Genomic DNA, 16945 nt, shown 5'->3' on the forward strand with positions numbered 1-16945 from the left:
TCCTCACCGGGCATTTCTCCGATGCTAGGGACACGCTAGCCCCTTTACTCGTTCACATGTTTAACAAGGCTTTATGTGAGGGCTTCCCCGCCAGTTGGTCATCGAATACTATTGTACCCCAACAACTACTGGACTACCATGATTGAAAGCAGGTGACCTCATGGACCCCAACAACTACAAGACTATCATGATTGGTCACACCTTGGCCAAGATTTATGGTTCGATTTTGGAGCATGAGCTTAGTAGATGGTCTGAGGAGCAGAGACTCGCAGCATCGGGGCAGACAGGCTTTAGGAGAGGGCACTCCACACTAGATCATATCTTTACACCACGGAGGATCATTGAGGAGGGCAGAGCTCACGGGCATCGGATATACTACTGCTTTGTGGATTTTCGCAAAGCTTTTGATACTGTTTCACAGGCCAGACTAATGAGGAGACTGCAGGATAGCAAAGATGCTTTGGGGGATCATTACACTCTATGAGTCAATCACAGGTAGAGTACGGGCTCCAGGAGGTGACTCAGAGATCATACACAGCACTATCAGGGTGAAGCAGGGCTGCCCCTTGTCTCCTACTCTATTTGTTCTATACATTGACGAGTTCTCGGATTACATAGACAGATAGGGAGGACCAGGAGCACATTTGGCAGGAGCCTTGATACTGATCCTCTTGTATGCAGATGCTATTGTCCTTATTTCTCATTCACCAGAGGGGCTGCAGAGGCATTTGGATGCATTACGGGCCTTTTGCGAGGACCGGGACCTCACTGTGAACCTTGGAAAGACCAAGGTCATGAATTTTAACACCTCCTCACAGTGGATAAGTAGATCTGCAGTACAGTTTACGTTCAGTGGAGAGCCTGTGGAGTGTGTTACCTCATATGTATACCTTGGGATCACCTTTGCTGGACCTCAGTTCTCGATGCAGAGGGTGGCCGAAGCTAGATTGATGAGGGGATATGCAACCCTTGGCTCGCTAGAGAGGCAATGCTCACAGATACAATTTTAGGAGCCCAGGACGAAGCTTTGGCTATTTGATACTCTAGCTATACCTACACTCCTGTATGGTGCCCCCATATGGGGTCCTAGCTTATACCATAGGAGGAGACAGATGAGAGAGCCGACCGAGAGAGATACAGAGAAGGTATATGATGAGTGGAAGCCGATGGAAAGGCCCCTAGTGGTGATGATCTCACGCATGATTAGGAGTAAGCCATCAGTGCCACATGAGATGGGGGCTGCACTGATAGAGTCAGAGGCTCTATTCCAGACAGTGACATATTGGCACAGGCTATGGGAGCTTCCACTTGATAGATACCCCCCGGCTAGCCCTGGAGTCCTCGAGACAGCTGACACTTGAGGGGATATAGAGTGCTAGTATGCACAGGTAGGCACTGGTTTGGCATGCACGGTATGCAGATGGAGGCACTCCCCCCATTCCAGTACAGCATAGAGGCCCTGTCATTTGCTCTCAGCCACACAGCGGAACAAGGTTATCAGGAAGGACATTGTCAGACTGGATACTCGAAGGACATGGAGTTCACCTAGTCGTTTATCGGGGACGAAGATGGCCTTCTACAGAGATCACCTCCTATGCCTGACAAAGGATGGTTCCATCATCTGCCCACGCTACATGGACACACACCTATCCTTTGGGGTGAGATGTGCGATCGGCCAAATCTACACCTCGTCCCACCAGCTGAGAGTGGAGACTACCAGATATGGGCCCAGGGCCGCCGCACCAGAGGATAGGATATGCCAGCTTTGTCACACAGAGCCCAAGACAGAGGATCATTACATATGCCGATGCCCTGTATACTATGAGATTTGGGGGAGGTTCCACTGCTTCTTCCGAGCTAGGTTCGGACCACTTTCCAAGATCATTGACTTTCCGGATTAGAGATGTCTGGGACTTTTTCTTCTAGAGCTCCGTAGACACAGGGAGTCCTTAGTGAGATCCAAATCAGTTGTACTTGCTCGAGGACCAGCACAGAGAGTTCTCACCGACTTCTTCCATATCAGCACTCCGAGGGTCAATCCACCCATCATACCCGGACCACAGGCTAGTGCAAGAGCTCGGCCAAGAGGTGTGCACTCGATACAACCACCGAGTTATGCAAAGCTCGACGCCCCAGACCCCATGGCCCTCGCCCACGGCCACGCCACCAGAGGAGGATCCAGGCCATCATCTCCCATCATCGCAGGACCTTCTCATGCCAGCTTAGTTTTACCACCTTGAGCACCATGTCACAACGGCCCATGAGGGATGTATTAGGGTGATATGAGAGCTCTCTGCTCATGTACCTAGACCAAATTTTATAGTTCTAGATTTTTGTCATCTTTCTTTATTACTATTTTGTACCTAGGATGATGTACCTCATGGATATGATGTAACTTTTTAATCTCATAGGTCATTTTGGCCTTTTGAAGACGTTAATACAACTTTTCTTCTTTCTTTCTTTCTCTCACGCTCCTGACATAGTGGCCGCCACCCACGCTCATGTCACCTCAAGAGGATCAGAGCCATCATTTACCACCACCGGAGGACTTTCACCGCCCTATCAGCCTCACTACATTGGGTACCATGTTGCAGCGCCCTATGTGAGATATTCTTGGTTGATGTGAGAGCTTGAGGCTCTTTGTATTTTTTTTTCCACGGATATTTTCTGTTAGTTTTACTTTCAGTAGCATGATGATGTATCCCATGGACATGATGTAACATTTTGGTCTCATAGGTCATTTTGACCTTTTGAAGACTGTGTGTCTCCTCTTAGTAGGCAGACGCCCACTCATAGCCTGAGATGCGTGGAAGCCCTCTCTCTGGGCTCTCGTGGGTCTCTGTGAAGAAGATAATGTCCCTCTCTATAAAAACTTCCCTAAATCCCCCAATGTCCGACCATAGTGTCCCATTGCAGTTTCCAAACTGCCAACTCCAGGTGTATGGTCCCACATACCCCGCGTCCCTATTTGGGACACCGCTCTATGATGATGACTCGTCCGTCTCTGTATACTGCCCACTTCCCCACCTTGCGGGTCTCGTGCACCTTGCGCATGTTCGCCTATCTGTGCTCTACCTGGGTTTGGGTGAGATCATCCCTAGGTATATCTTCTGCCCTCGGAGAGCTATCCATGTGTCCATGAAGGCGTCTCGGCTAGCAAGGTCTGAGAATTTCAAGATGAGAGGGCGCTCCCGTGAGGTGTCTCGTACCACACGCCATGTGTCCACATAAGGGGTCCCTTCCACTTTGAGTTTCTTGCATAGGGCTAAAGCGTCAGCCTTGGGAGATTCCCCCTCTTTTAGGCCTGTCACGGTGTCACCCTCACATCAAAAGCGTGGATCTTCCTCCTGGGCGTGGGTGTTTTTTCTCACCACTTCTGTCCATTCTTTCTCTACTTCTTGCTTAACCATTGCCGCCCACCCTTTGTCCATCTCCTTCTTTGTGGCTATTAAACCTTCCTGCAGTTTGTTTTTTAGGCTTTCAACTTCCGAGGCAAGGGAGGGATTAAATCCCCCTTCTTCTTTCATCTGTGCTTTGCATACATGTAGCTCCTCCTTGAGGTCCTCAGCCTGTGCTTTCCACTTTCCCACTTCGGTCGCATGGGCTTGGCTTCCTAGAGCTCTTTAAATTCCCTATCCTATGTATCTTCCTGGCATATCAGGATGTCCCTGATAACTTTAAGCCCATCTTTTGCCAATCCGCCTAGGGGGTGCTTCTCTGGCTTTTCCGAGATTGCGAGCACGTGTTTCTCCATCTTGTCAATGATTGCATTCAGCTCTAAATGTAGGGCCTCCCATTTCCGGGATCTCTTCATCTTGGTGCAAGCGAAAGTGAGAGAGAGAAGATTATGTTGCTGCTTCCTTGAGGGCCTGAGTGAGAGAGTAAATTATGTTCCTGCCTTGGGGGCCTGAGGAAGGGTGGGTGTGATAAGGGAGGCGGCAAGCGGGAGGGCCGGCAGCACCTGTGCGTAGGTGGGAGGCGGAGGGAGCCGGCAGCAAAGCGGGCAGCGCAACGCACAGGTGCCTGCCAGGCGAGCAAGTGAGGCAACGTGCGAGTAGGGGGGGCGGAGGGAGCAAGTGCCGCCGCCGGGGGGGGGGGGGGGGGGGGGGAGGCAGAGGGAGCGGGAAGCAAAACGAGCAACGCACCGTGCAAGTGCGTGCCAGGCCGGCAAGTGCGGCAACACGCGAGTAGGGAGCGGAGGGAGTAGGCAGAAAAGGAAAGAGGGGGGGGGGGGGGGGGGGGCAATGCTCAGGTGGGAGGCAGAGGGAGCCTGCAGCAAAGCGCGCAAGTGCGTGCCAGAAGGGCAAGCACAGCAACACGTGAGAAGGGGTGGGGTGCGCACAGGTTCACGCGAGGCGGAGGGAGCTAGGCAAGAAAGCGGGCAAGCAGCAGGGGGGGGGGGGGGGGGGGGGGGGGGGGGGGGGGCAACGCCAGTGCAAGGTGGGTACCAGGTAGGCAAGTGCGGCAACGCGCAGGCAACGAAGTGCAAACGGCATTGGCATAAGTGCGAGCGCTCGTAGAAAGAAAGAAAGAAAGAAAGTTATATTAACGTCTACGGAAGACCCCAAGGGCCTATGAGACTAAAAGTAATACATTGGTTCCATGGATATACTGAGCCATGGAAAACTAAAAGAAAAAGTAAAATGAAAACATCTAACAGTACATGAGAGAGAGAAAGAAAGAAAGATTTTATTAACGTCTGATAGTACATGAGAGAAAGAAAGAAAGAAAGAAAGATTTTATTAACGTCTTCTAAAGGGCAAAAAATGGCCTATGAGACAAAACATGTGTACATCATCATCATGTCTCAATGGACATCAAATGGATCCAAAAGAAAAAAAAGTTCCAAGTACTCTATAATGTGGAGATAAATCCCATACAGGGCTCTACTTAACTACTGTGGGGTGGGTGGGTGGAAGGGGGGGTAAATACATCCAATAAAGCATCTAGCTCCAATTGGTACCAATGATTGGGTGTAGGATGTCATACAACGGGTTAGGGGCAAGATATCTTCCAATATGGGGTATGTCCTCTCTGCTATGTCTCCTCAAGATCTCATCAATCTGTGTTTGGTGGAGACCTGGGGGCGAGGGCGAAGTGGGCGGGGGCATCTCCTGGATCGTAGCTCTCTTGCTCGGGCTGATGTCACTCCTCTGGTAGTAGATGTAGAGATAGTGTGTCTCCGAGTGACCTGGGTTTGGACCGAAGGAGCTGTGGAGGATGTCCCACCACAAAGTGGCTGGTAGAAGGTAGTGATCCGTGTCTAAGATGTAGTATCCCTCTGTTGTGGGAGCTGCTATAATAGCTGCTCTCTTTGACGTCGTAACTCCATCAAAAATCCCCCCAAGCATCTCCAATCATGAAACTGCATAACGCTGCTGAGTGGACCAAATCCCTCCCTGAAGAGACAGTGGTATCTCCCCCGAATCTCATAGTATACTGGGCAATGGCAAACATAATGCTCCTCTGCCTCCACCTCTATGTGGCACAATCTGCAGATACGTGTCTCCCTCGGGGCCCCTGTAGCTCTCCTTGCCTCTATCCCTAGAGTGTGTGAAGATACTCGAAGCTGCCCAATAGTAGTGCGCATGGCATGAGACATATATACATCCATGTAACCCGGTCTCTACACAAACCCATCCTTTGTGAGCTGTAAGAAATGAGCATGGTAGTGCTACCTCTTCACAGGAAGAGGCTGTGGAGGATCAATCAATGTATGACGTGTGTATAGCTGTATCAAATCCTAACGTATCAATCGGTTCCTCTCCACACGGGAGTCTCATGGTCGGATGGTCCTCATCATACTGAAACGGAGAGAGAGAGAGAGAGAGAGAGAGAGAGAGAGAGAAATGAAATGATATATTAACGTCTCTAAGAGGCCATAGTGGCCTATGAGACCAAAACTGAGAGTACATCTGAAGTTGGTGTCTCATCAAAGAGAACAACTAAATGAGACTAAAAAGTACAATAAACTGATTGTCCTACAGGTATAAGAACAGAACTGTAAGACTCCGAGATGATGGAAAATACTAAAAAATGTATATCAGGTAGATCCATGTATGCTGATCAGTTGAAGTGTTGCCCTCTCCTTAGATCAAGTATCTCAGCCATGGGGCTGTCTAGAATGGAGAGGTCGTAGAAGCGAGGTAGGCGCCTCCGATGCCGAGCAATAATGGCTCTGATCTGGCGATGGTGAGGATGCTGTGGTCGGGATCCTAGTGGGCATGGCCGACAAGCACGACATAAGATAACTGCTCTATCAGTGGTGACTCCCTGGGAGCGTGGTCGGTGCCCTGATGGCCCAATGAAAGAGGTATCAAGAGGTGTGTGGGCTGGGTTGCTGGTGCTGGTGCCGAAGAAATCTATCACGGTCCTCTGTCTAGGTACATCATGGCTCGGCCTCTTGTCTGCCAAGAGGGTCTCTCTGTGTCTCCTGAGCTCAAGTAGAAACAATCCCAGGCATCTCTGATCCTCAAACTCCATGACCCTGCATAACGGCCCAAAACCCTCTCGGAAGAGGCGGTGATATCTCCCTCGGATCTCATAATAGACTATACATCGGCAAATGTAGTGTTCCTCTGTCTCTACCTCCTGGTAGCATAGCTGACAAATGCGGTCATCCACGATCTGATGCACATATCGCCCTATCTCAATCCGCAGCTGGTGTGATGAGGTCCGGATCTGTCCAACGGCACAATGTATCCCATGTGATAGGTGTACATCCATGTACGTTGGGCGGGTGATAAAATCATCCGGTGAGACGTGTAGAAAATGGCTCTTGTAATGAGCCATTTTCGTGCCCAAGGGCTCAAGGGGGCTAGTCCATGTCCTCTCTGTGTCCACTCTGATGATATCCATCCTGATCACGCGATTTTGCTTTGAGCGGGTGAGATCGAAAAATGGACAATCCAGACTGTACTGTAAGGGTGGTAGTGCCTCTATCCGCAAACCATGTAGGTCAAACCATGATCTCATCTGAGCGTACCAACAATGAGTATCTCCATCCTGTGCCGAGAGAGAGAGAGAGAGAGAGAGAGAGAGAGAGAGAGAGAGAGAGAGAGAGAGAGAGAGAGAGAGAGAGATTAAGCGTCTACTAAAGACCCAATGAGCCTATGAGACCAAAGTGATACAAAAATGTCCATGGCATATCTCATCATGGAATGGAAAATAAAACAAAAAGAAAACATAAATATAACTATCTCACTGGGGTGATACAAAACTGTCCATGGAAACTCGTCATGGAATACTCAGAACATAAAAACATGGGATATTAAGTGTCTACTAAAGACCCAATGGGCCTATGAGACCAAAGTGATACAATAATGTCCATGGCAAGAGAGAAATGAAATGAAATGTTATATTAACGTCTTCAAAAGGCCAAAGTGACCTATGAGACCAAAGTTACAACCATGTGACATCTGATACACTGTCTGGAAAAGAAAAGAAAGAACTGAAGGTAAGTATCTAGCCCTACAATACATCAGTAGGGAGCATCCGAAAGCAGCAACTAGGGAGAGTGAAAAGCTAATGCTACTAGTCAAAATGGGATACATGAGTACATGGATACATGAATACATGAATATGGGGGAGTACAAAAGTGACAGTGAGTACAACAGTATATGGCTCGAGTGGTAATCATCCTAGGAGCTCTAGCATGGGTCTCTGCCGAATGTCTTGGATATCTGCCATAGTGAGATGCCTGGTCGGACGAGCCCAATGCCTCGCAATGATGCTCTGAATCCTCCGGTGTACGCACCGTCTCCGATGTGAGGATCCGCGAGCCCTCGGGCATCTAGATCTGCCCAACTGGATAGCTCTCTCAACTAGAGTCCCACCGGGTGCCCACTGCTGGGCTGTCAGCTGTGTGTCCTCCCGGGTAGTCCCTCTAAAGATAGAGAGAGAGAGAGAGAGAGAGAGAGAGAGAGACACACACACATAGATTCCTTTACATCTTGTGCAAAAAAATAACCCATGACCAAATTAAGAAAAACACTTTAAAAGAGCACAATAATAACTAGGACTAGCAAAGACGTCAAAGTCCAAAATACGACAACTTGTTACCTCATCGAATCTCTGTTGTAGAGCACCCTTTTCAAACTCCAAATTCTTTAGTTGCTTTGAATTCTCTAGAAGTGCAGCTCTTGATTGTTGCAAAGAGAGTTTATCCTTCACGAAACCAATGGCTTTGATAAATATACCAATATTTTCATGAGAATACATGCCATAGCATTATCTTTAAAAGCTACCTTCTCATAGTTTGTGAGTTGTTTTCTTAAGCTCTCAACCTCCTTGAGAGCCCTTGTTAGAGGTTCGGTCAATCTCTTGTTCTCTTGGGCAATGTCGTACATGAGTTTCTCATTAGCAGCTTCCTTCTTTTTCATGTCAGTAACATCTTCCTGTACGACTTAACGTAAGAAAATAACTTACAAAAAATCACTTGGTATCCCAATTTAAAAAAAAGTCTCCCTTTCTTTAGAAAAGCACCTTCAAGGTCTTGATAAGGTCCAGGTTATTTTGAGTGATGTCGTTGTAGTAACATTTTATCTCCGTAAAGGCTTTCTCATGCTTTTTCATGAGCTCATTTATATGAGTGTTCTTTCTTTCCTCCACCTCATGCACTTCTTGTTTGCGACGAAGCTCGCAATCATCTCTTATGGACTTGATCTGTCATAACAAAAAGTGATTTCAAGTAAACTTTTTTTTTTTCAGAAACAAACTTCTATTAAGTATGAGAAAAATATACAACAATCACACCTATAAGCGGGAAAAGAATAGAATCACCCCAGTATGTATGCTGATTTCAACCACTGAGGAGCATCATGATGCCATGTAAGACCTGTGGTACTAGAGAAAAAGAAGATGCCATGGCCCCACTCTCGCATAAATATTACGCGCTTCGCCTGCGCAGAACGAGAGGGCCCCTGAATGCGAGCCCAAGTAGCCAGAAGAGTATGGATTGTATCACCCCATATAGTACTAATGCACTGAGACCCAAAAATCTAGACACCCTCAATAGCCTCCGTGCATCTAGCTCTCCAGATCTACCATGCTGTAATACTGGCAACATCTCCCAACTGGTGTCAATCCTCTGTCTGGGGGGTGTATAATGTCACATGCACTCTGCACTCAGTGCATGGTGACAAACGGGCTCATCATCAGCAGTGCAACATTTGTACATTATTAGAACCCAGTAGGATGATATTTGTTGTACACCATGACCCCATTGTACATCCTCAGTCCAGGATAAGTCAGGCACGAGCTACGTAGGTCATTCCTCAGCCTTAGCGGGTCAGTCAGTCAGTCAGTCAGTCAAGTCCCTTAACCCACTTGGAGAGAATCATTCATGCATGTAGAGTCAGTAGAAGCCTTAGGGTTTGCATCAAAAAGCACTCTGCATCCTGCATAATATGCATTCATATGCCTGTGCATCATTTAGAACATCCCAGAAGCCTTAGGGAATTTACTAGGATTTATCTGGTATTTTTTCCATATTTTATGGTATTTATTTAGCATTTAATGTCATTTATAAACATAAAGTTTATTAAAGTTATGACCAGTCAACTTGACCAACCCCTAACTAGTATAAATAGGCTTGCTCGGTGCTTAGAAGGGCATTCAGCCCTCAGAATCCAGGCGCCTCATATCCTCAGCCCTAGGACCATCCCCGCCTGCAGCCATAGTCTCATTCAGCCCTTGGAGTACTTGCGTTTTGCTTCAGCCAACCCTAGTTCTCCAATGCAGCAGTTCAGCCGCTGTGCTCCAGCCGTGAGCTCTCCGCAGCAACTCACAAGGAAGGGCCCCCAGCCTCTACACGACGAACCTGCGCTGTCCAGCCCCCTACAGCCATCAGGTGCAGCCATTCAGTACTTCCACAGGCCCCAAATCAGCAAACACATCTGCGTTTTCTGCAAATAACATAGCCGGCCTGTGTACACTCCTACAGCAGTCCAGGTCTGCATTTTCAGTCCTACAGCAGTCTACATCCTTCTATGCATCATCCATACATGCAACAGTCATCTGGTGAAGGTAACACATCATTCATAAGCATTTTCAGCATAGTTACATAGCTTAGAACAGTCCGCCGCAGTCCTTTCTCAGCCTCAGGTGTGCAACCCTTCCTCATGCCCTTGGGAAGAGTGCATAGACTCGAGATCAGTTCATTGAGGTGTTTCTACAGCCGTGCACAGTTTAGCCAAGCTTCCGATCCTCCGAGATCTTGCATTTGGCTTATCTACAGTCCATGGACATTCTCTCTAAAGTAATAAAGCAAATACTATCTCGTTATCGGGATAGGGGACCCTTCAGTGGGTAATTTGGGACCCAATCTGGTGTACAGTTCTCATATCTCTTTAAAGTTTGAAGTATTAAAGTGGATTGCTATACTCACGAAACTCGGGATACAGAAGACGGTGTGAGCATTTGTGTGACAGGATCCTTCCAATACAAAGACTTCTGCATATCACATATAATCAGAGTGACGAACATCCTGCAATAAACCATGCTGGGCAATACCTCTATAGTTGTCAAGTACGAAAAGTTCGATTCCGTATGGTACGTTCAAATACGGTCTCGGAACGCACCGCTAAATTTTGAAAATAAAAATATGGTGGAGGTACGGTCCATTTAAAAAATACTTAAAAATAAAGTACGGTGGAGGAAGAGGGAGATGATTGAGAGAGTCTAGAGGGGAGAGAGACTTGAGATTTGAAGGAGAGCTCAAGGGAGAGGATAGACTTGAGCAATGAGCACTTGTGAGTGAAAAAAAGATCAAAAAAACAGCACCAAAAAATGGTCAGACAAAAGAAGGGCAAAAAAATCCTAGTCGACCGTACTGTACCGAACCGTACGTATCGACCGTACCGAACCGTACCTCCTGGGCGGTGCGCGAACCGGGTGCCACTATGAATACCTCTACGAATGAAAATAGTAGAATCTGTATCACTGCCCTCATAAAAAAGGTGCGGACCGGACTGGGAGAGCCAAGCAACTGCCCCCCAAGTCACATGCATGGTTCGGCCACTCAATTTGCTCATAAGTTGGGCTACAGAACCCCAAATTTGTTGTGCAGTGCTGCATCCCCATAAACAATGTTGTACAGTCTCAGAATCTGCCGCACACCTAGGACATGAAGGTGCTACATCGAAAACCAATCTCCACTAATTGGTGGGGAGACCACCATGTAAGAATAATCAAAAGAAATGAGAGATCTGGCTCCTTTAGTATGAGTGCTAAAGTCTATGCCATTATCTATGCTATATCACTGGAGAAATATCATAGCTCTCCTAATGAGGCCTGAGAGTAGGGATCCTATGCATCTGTCGAGTGAGGAGAAGCCTGGAATTCCGGACAGTGAAACTGAAAAAAGGAAGGCTTTTCAAAGGATCGAAGGCATCAATCCACTCCCACTCTCCTCGATCCCATTGAAGATATCTAATAGGACTGCCACCATATAACCACAAACACCAAGATCCATGAGTCACTATCTGAGAAGGGTCAATGAACCAATGCTTCCCCGAACGACCAACAATCCTCACTAGACTAAGCCTAGTATCTAGGATGATCTCCTCCATACATCATCTCCTCAATCTCCCTCCAGGCATGATAGAGTAAATGATGCAATCTGTAGCCTCCTGGCCCAAGAGAGCAATTACCTGCAAAGGTATGCCTATCCTCGAAAAAACTCCAAGCCAACTCGGATGATAGTCTCCATGAAAGGTCCCAGAAAGACACTCATGCAGAATAGTTGCATCAATTTGATCAATACGAATGTGAGGGCCCCTAAGATGCTGAATGGATGCAGCTCTTCGATCCTCCGGAGGACTCTTGAAGGTCTTCCAAGCAAGAACTGTCTGTGCACATCTCTCCCATCCTGACCACTGCATATAATGAGATGCACCAAGTGGCCGACCAGCCTCATCCCTAATGAGCTCGTTCCACATAATAAGTTGTCGGTCAGCCTCATCCAAAGACCTAGGAGGCCTTTGTCGCAAAAAAGATCTCATGCTTCTCCATGCTCTCACAATGGCTGTAATAAGAGGAGAAGATGGTGCCCTGAAATCAGCCTCTATGAACAAAAAACGTGTGCTGGGCATCCAGAAGGATGCCCCTATGGAAGCTAAAAGCTTCCAATAGGACCGAGGAAGAGCAGGGAACCGTAGTGAGACCGAGGTAAGGCGCTGATCCTCCACCACTGGATCAAAGCCCACCTGGTACTGAAAGAAGAAAATCTTCCTAGCACCAAGAGGGAAGGGGCTGCTAGCCAAAACTTGAGAAGTAGCTTCTGAAGAATGAAAGTCCACCTAGAAGAAGCCTCGACCAAGCAAATGAGTATCCTGGAAGTGCACAATCAGCTCCGAAGGAAGAGCTGCTAGAAACCATTCACGGGATTTGCGAACAAGAGGGGTGGGAACCATAAACTCTCGCAACAAGGGTGGTCTGCACCTCAAGGCCAATGTTGTGCTAAAGAGAGGTGAGCTCGTCTTGTGAAAAATTGATGATTCTCCCGGCCAGTGGGGGTGACAAAAGATTGGCTGCGGCAGAAGAAGCCATAAAGCCAATCAAAAAAATGGGCGGCCGACTTCAATCTAGATAAAATTGCTGCTGATAAAGAGGTGGGTGCAGAAGAGGGGGGCAAAGGCGGGAGCAGAAGGGCGGAAGCAACTGGGGTAGCAAAGGTAGTGGGGCAGGCGGGGGCAGGTGGGGCAGCAGAGGGGCAGGGGGGGCAGCAGATGGGGAGGCGGGGGCAGTAGAAGGGTTGGAGGGGGCTGAAGAAAGGAAGGCTAAGGCAGCAGAGGGGCAGGCGGGGGGGTGCAGAAGGGCTGGCGAGAGCAGTAGGAGGGCTGGCGGGGGCAGCAGATGGGCAGGTGAGGGCAGCAGAGGGGCAAGCGGAGGCAGTAGTGGGCAGGCAGGGGCAGCAGAGGGGCATGCGGGGGCAAGAAAATCAGCAGCGCAAGCTCACCCGTCACTTCAGTTCCCCTAAACCATCCAAGACCGAAGTAAACTTTTTTGAGAAGTTAATAAACTGGCATATCCACCATATCACATGACTGGCATCAATCCCCTGCATAACAGCCATGGACGCCAGTCCAATGTATCCACATAATGAGCAAGCAAGGGTGGACAATTTGGGTGGCCAAATGGTGACAGAGATATACCGGTACAGATAGATCTGTATGTCCTCTAGCTCTTCAAGCACGGTGAAGTCATGTTCAATTCTTGGAGACAGACCTTTGGGGCAGATCCTAGATGCCCGTGATGCTGCACATACTGCACAATGAGGTCCAGCATCACTTTAGCCATGCAGGCTCTGTTTTGGAGATGATTGTGGAGATTTGACCGGAAGAGAAAGCTCTCCATGTTCCTCTGGCTCTTCCACCACAGTGGATTCTTGGGCAACACTTGGAGATTGACCTTTGGAACAGATCTCAAATTCCCATGATGTTTCATACTTTGCCTTGGATATGGGGTTGCAAAGGGACCCAGAGGATTTGGCAAGGCATCCCATGTTGCATTGGCAGGATGAGGAGAGGGACTTTCTACATCACTTAGGGATTTGTGGCTTGGCTTATACAGTGCAGTTTTCAGGTTCTGTGCAAGGAAGCAGATTTGGATAGGGCCATTTTGATCTGCAGAGCTGCTCTCATCCTATCACCATAGATGCAGTACCGATATCTATGCATAAAGCTCATTTTCCTTTTGTAGACTCGGATTGGGAGAGCATGCCAGTCTTATTGGATGGTAGATGTGGAGATACAAATGCACATAGGCTGTAGATGGTCAGACTTATGTCTTTCAGTTACTTTTTGTAATCCAACAAGACGTGCAGTGAAAAATTCAACCACGTGTCCACCAGATAAAGATATAGAGAGAGAGAGAGGGAGAGAGAAGGAAAGATGAATCTTACATAGTACACCACGCTGAGCGGGTAACAAACCCCGCTCCCTTTCAGGAATTTATTCAAGAACAATCCACGCGCTTTTCCAAGCCAAGACCAATACAACCAATGGATACAATATCAAACAAATATGTCGATGTAGAAGTCTAGATCAAAGTCGGTGTCAAGACACAAGATCTCTGATTCTGAGCACACCACAAGGATGACCCACAAGAGTATCTCATTGGGCTAGGACTAAATCCAAGTACAGATCCAAGTACAGGTCCTAGATCCAAATCCAAACATCTCCAAGATCACACAGTGGATGTGTGCAATAAATGAAGTAATCGCTAGTGGCCGACACACGCATGCTAGCGGTGAAACTATCTGCAAGCAGTGATAGCCATTTTTTCGGCTATCCACATTACACCACTTGCTTTAGAAGGCCTACATTATGATGGTACATGAATATACCATCATCTAGGGGGAGGGCTAAATGATAGCCATTTTTTCGGCTATCCACATTGCCACAGGGAGCTACCTCGGCCAAGGAAAATCACATAAACTCTTTGTCATAAATACCTTTTCACTGTAAATAGGCGTGTGTGCGTTAGGGACTTTACCCATATCTTCTATATATTTTTTATATTATAAAAAAAAAAGTTTTTGCTAGCTACTCATCAAAAATAAATAAAATTATTACGGCCCATTTTGTGTAAATATTTCATTTCATATAAGGACCTAAATATGGGGGTCTCTATTTTCTCAAATATGTAAATACTTCATTAGGCGTGTGTATTACAAAACCTAAGTATATTTTATTTATTTATTTATTTATTTTTCTTCATAATACTTTTGGACCATCATTGTACACATGCTTTAACTTCACCATGCATAAGTAAATCCTATGCCCTCACATTTCTATCCACACCATGTAGAAAGCCTACTACCCAAATCACTTTTTCCCTTAGACTATTTCATCTTTTATTCTCTCATCTATCCTAAAATAAATAAGGATCTCCCTCCCTTTTGACTTCCATAGTATAGTAATTTTGTATATATTTTTTATTATTAAATATTTTATATATTTTTATTAAATACTTTTTCATATATCAATTATTTTAGTATATTTTATTTTAGTATTTTATTCACAATTAGATCTCTTTGTTTATTTTATTTTCCTATCATAATAACCATATTGTCATGATATGTTGACTAGTTAAATACTAGCTTGTTTTTTCTTATTATGTAAATCCTTTATAAAATGGAAAAAATCTCCTCCATGCAAGTGTCCACATACACTTGAGTCTCTAAGGTCAGGGTATGATGTATTGGGGGGCTCACTCTTGGAGCTATCAAGAAATTTCACCAATGGAGACCCACACAAAGATTTTAAAAATTGAAAAAATACATGATTCTGCTGAATTTTTTGCACCCGCCTCCACTCCAAATTTGGACTGGTGATATAAAGACAAAAGTTAGCTCGGGAGCTCAGGAATATGCTCAATTTTTTTGAGAATTTTTGGAGCTAATGGCGGTGAGATATGAATTTTTTATTGGACCCCAGTCTGCCTACTTTTTGACAAGGTACACCTAGTCTCTTCTCACCTCCCTTACACATTCATCACCTACACACTTACTCATTCCTTTCTCACTCCATCAAACCTGCAAACTTCATGTCCTCTCTCACCCTCTCCACCTTTGCCCTCTCCTTCCATCTCCATTTGCTCTCATATCTACTCTACACCCATACCTCATCTCCATTTCTTTCCCTACTACTCCCATATTACTAAATTATTTTTCCAATCTCAAAAAATATATAAAAATTCAGCATGAATGTATCATATTAACCTCTGCAAATATGGGGTTTCCAAATAAAAAATCCATAATCTATGATTTTTCATAATAAGATTGATTAGGCTTAATCCTAATTCGGGCTTCTCAAACCTATAAATAGAGCCCCCTCCATTCCTTGTAAAGGAGAGATTACACACATTGTACACCATTCCCAACTCTAGTGTGTAAGGAGATAGTGAACTTGTGAGCTCTCTCTATACATCAATACCTTTGATTGCATAGAGAAGCTTGAAGCTAGTTATGTCATTGTGAGGGGTTGAGTGATGCCTTACTCCCTATCATAATTGTATCTTACCTTTGTGCATAAATAAGATTAGTAGTTTGGGTGCAATTGTGTACAAAATCTTGGACTCCTACATCTCCAAAGTTGATTTAGTAAAGTGGTCCGATGTTTGATTTAAGGTAAATTCGATCCTTGTATTTTGTGGTGTGATTTTATGCTTGGCGGCTTGAGGACCTGTTTTTGATTTGTTGCCTTTCATTCCATGGTAAGAGGGTTGTATGGTGAGAGGGCTCCCATAACCTTAAGACCATGTATATACCGCGACAACAAAATCAAGCTTATATTGTCTCTCTAAGTTCTTCTCCAAGTTTGGTGTGCATCTATTTGTGTTATGCTAGTCTCCTCCATACACAATACCATATGCTATGAGTGTTTGTTGAGGGTGTGTGTGTCTTTTGATTGATGTATATGGTTAGCTTGTATTGATTAGCTACAAGGAAAGATCTTTGGTGTCCTAGTTCACACACATAACTAGGTGGTGCCCCTTTCTTGTTGAGTGTGTGGTTTTGGGGTTCTTATGTTTGTGTTGCGTTGTGCCCCAAGTCCATTGAGCAACACGGGAGCCTTGAGGAGTGCTTAGAGGCCGCTCTTCTTGTTGCCCGCCCCGGACTGCCTTAATTTTGGTGCCCTCACTGAGGAACGAGTAGTTTTTGAATGGGTATTTAAGGTACATCGATCTCTTTAACACATAAATTTCCTTGTGTGCTTGTTAGGTATCATATTTTAAGAAAGAAAGTTGGTACTTTTGTGTGATCTTTCATGAATAATCCACCTGCTCCTAATCCTCTTGGGATTCAATTCAACCAGTTTCATTGGGTGCACTCCATTAGAGTGAATGTTTGCATTGATAGAAAAATTTTCTACCAACAACGCATGGTTCTTCTTTTTGGTTGAGAAAGACTAAGAGAGGTTTTAGCATCACCTAATCCTGT

At 46.0% G+C, this 16945-nt stretch overlaps 1 protein-coding gene across 7 annotated transcripts in view; it reads right to left on the reverse strand.

Moving 5' to 3' along the window:
- LOC147613755 (dynein regulatory complex subunit 4-like) overlaps nucleotides 1-16945 on the reverse strand; it is a 110268-nt gene that overhangs the window by 35110 nt on the left and 58213 nt on the right. For all 7 annotated transcript variants that reach the window (XM_086781731.1, XM_086781728.1, XM_086781727.1 and 4 more), the window contains 3 exons: nucleotides 8485-8664; nucleotides 8247-8396; nucleotides 8062-8166 (listed from right to left, as the gene is read on the reverse strand). In XM_086781731.1, coding sequence (XP_086637857.1) covers nucleotides 8062-8166; nucleotides 8247-8396; nucleotides 8485-8664 — 435 coding nt within the window. The remainder of the gene's footprint in view (nucleotides 1-8061; nucleotides 8167-8246; nucleotides 8397-8484; nucleotides 8665-16945) is intronic.

The sequence above is a fragment of the Cibotium barometz genome, chromosome 43, assembly GCF_041138505.1.
Source record: "Cibotium barometz isolate CiBa-2024 chromosome 43, ASM4113850v1, whole genome shotgun sequence".
Lineage (NCBI taxonomy): Eukaryota > Viridiplantae > Streptophyta > Polypodiopsida > Cyatheales > Cibotiaceae > Cibotium > Cibotium barometz.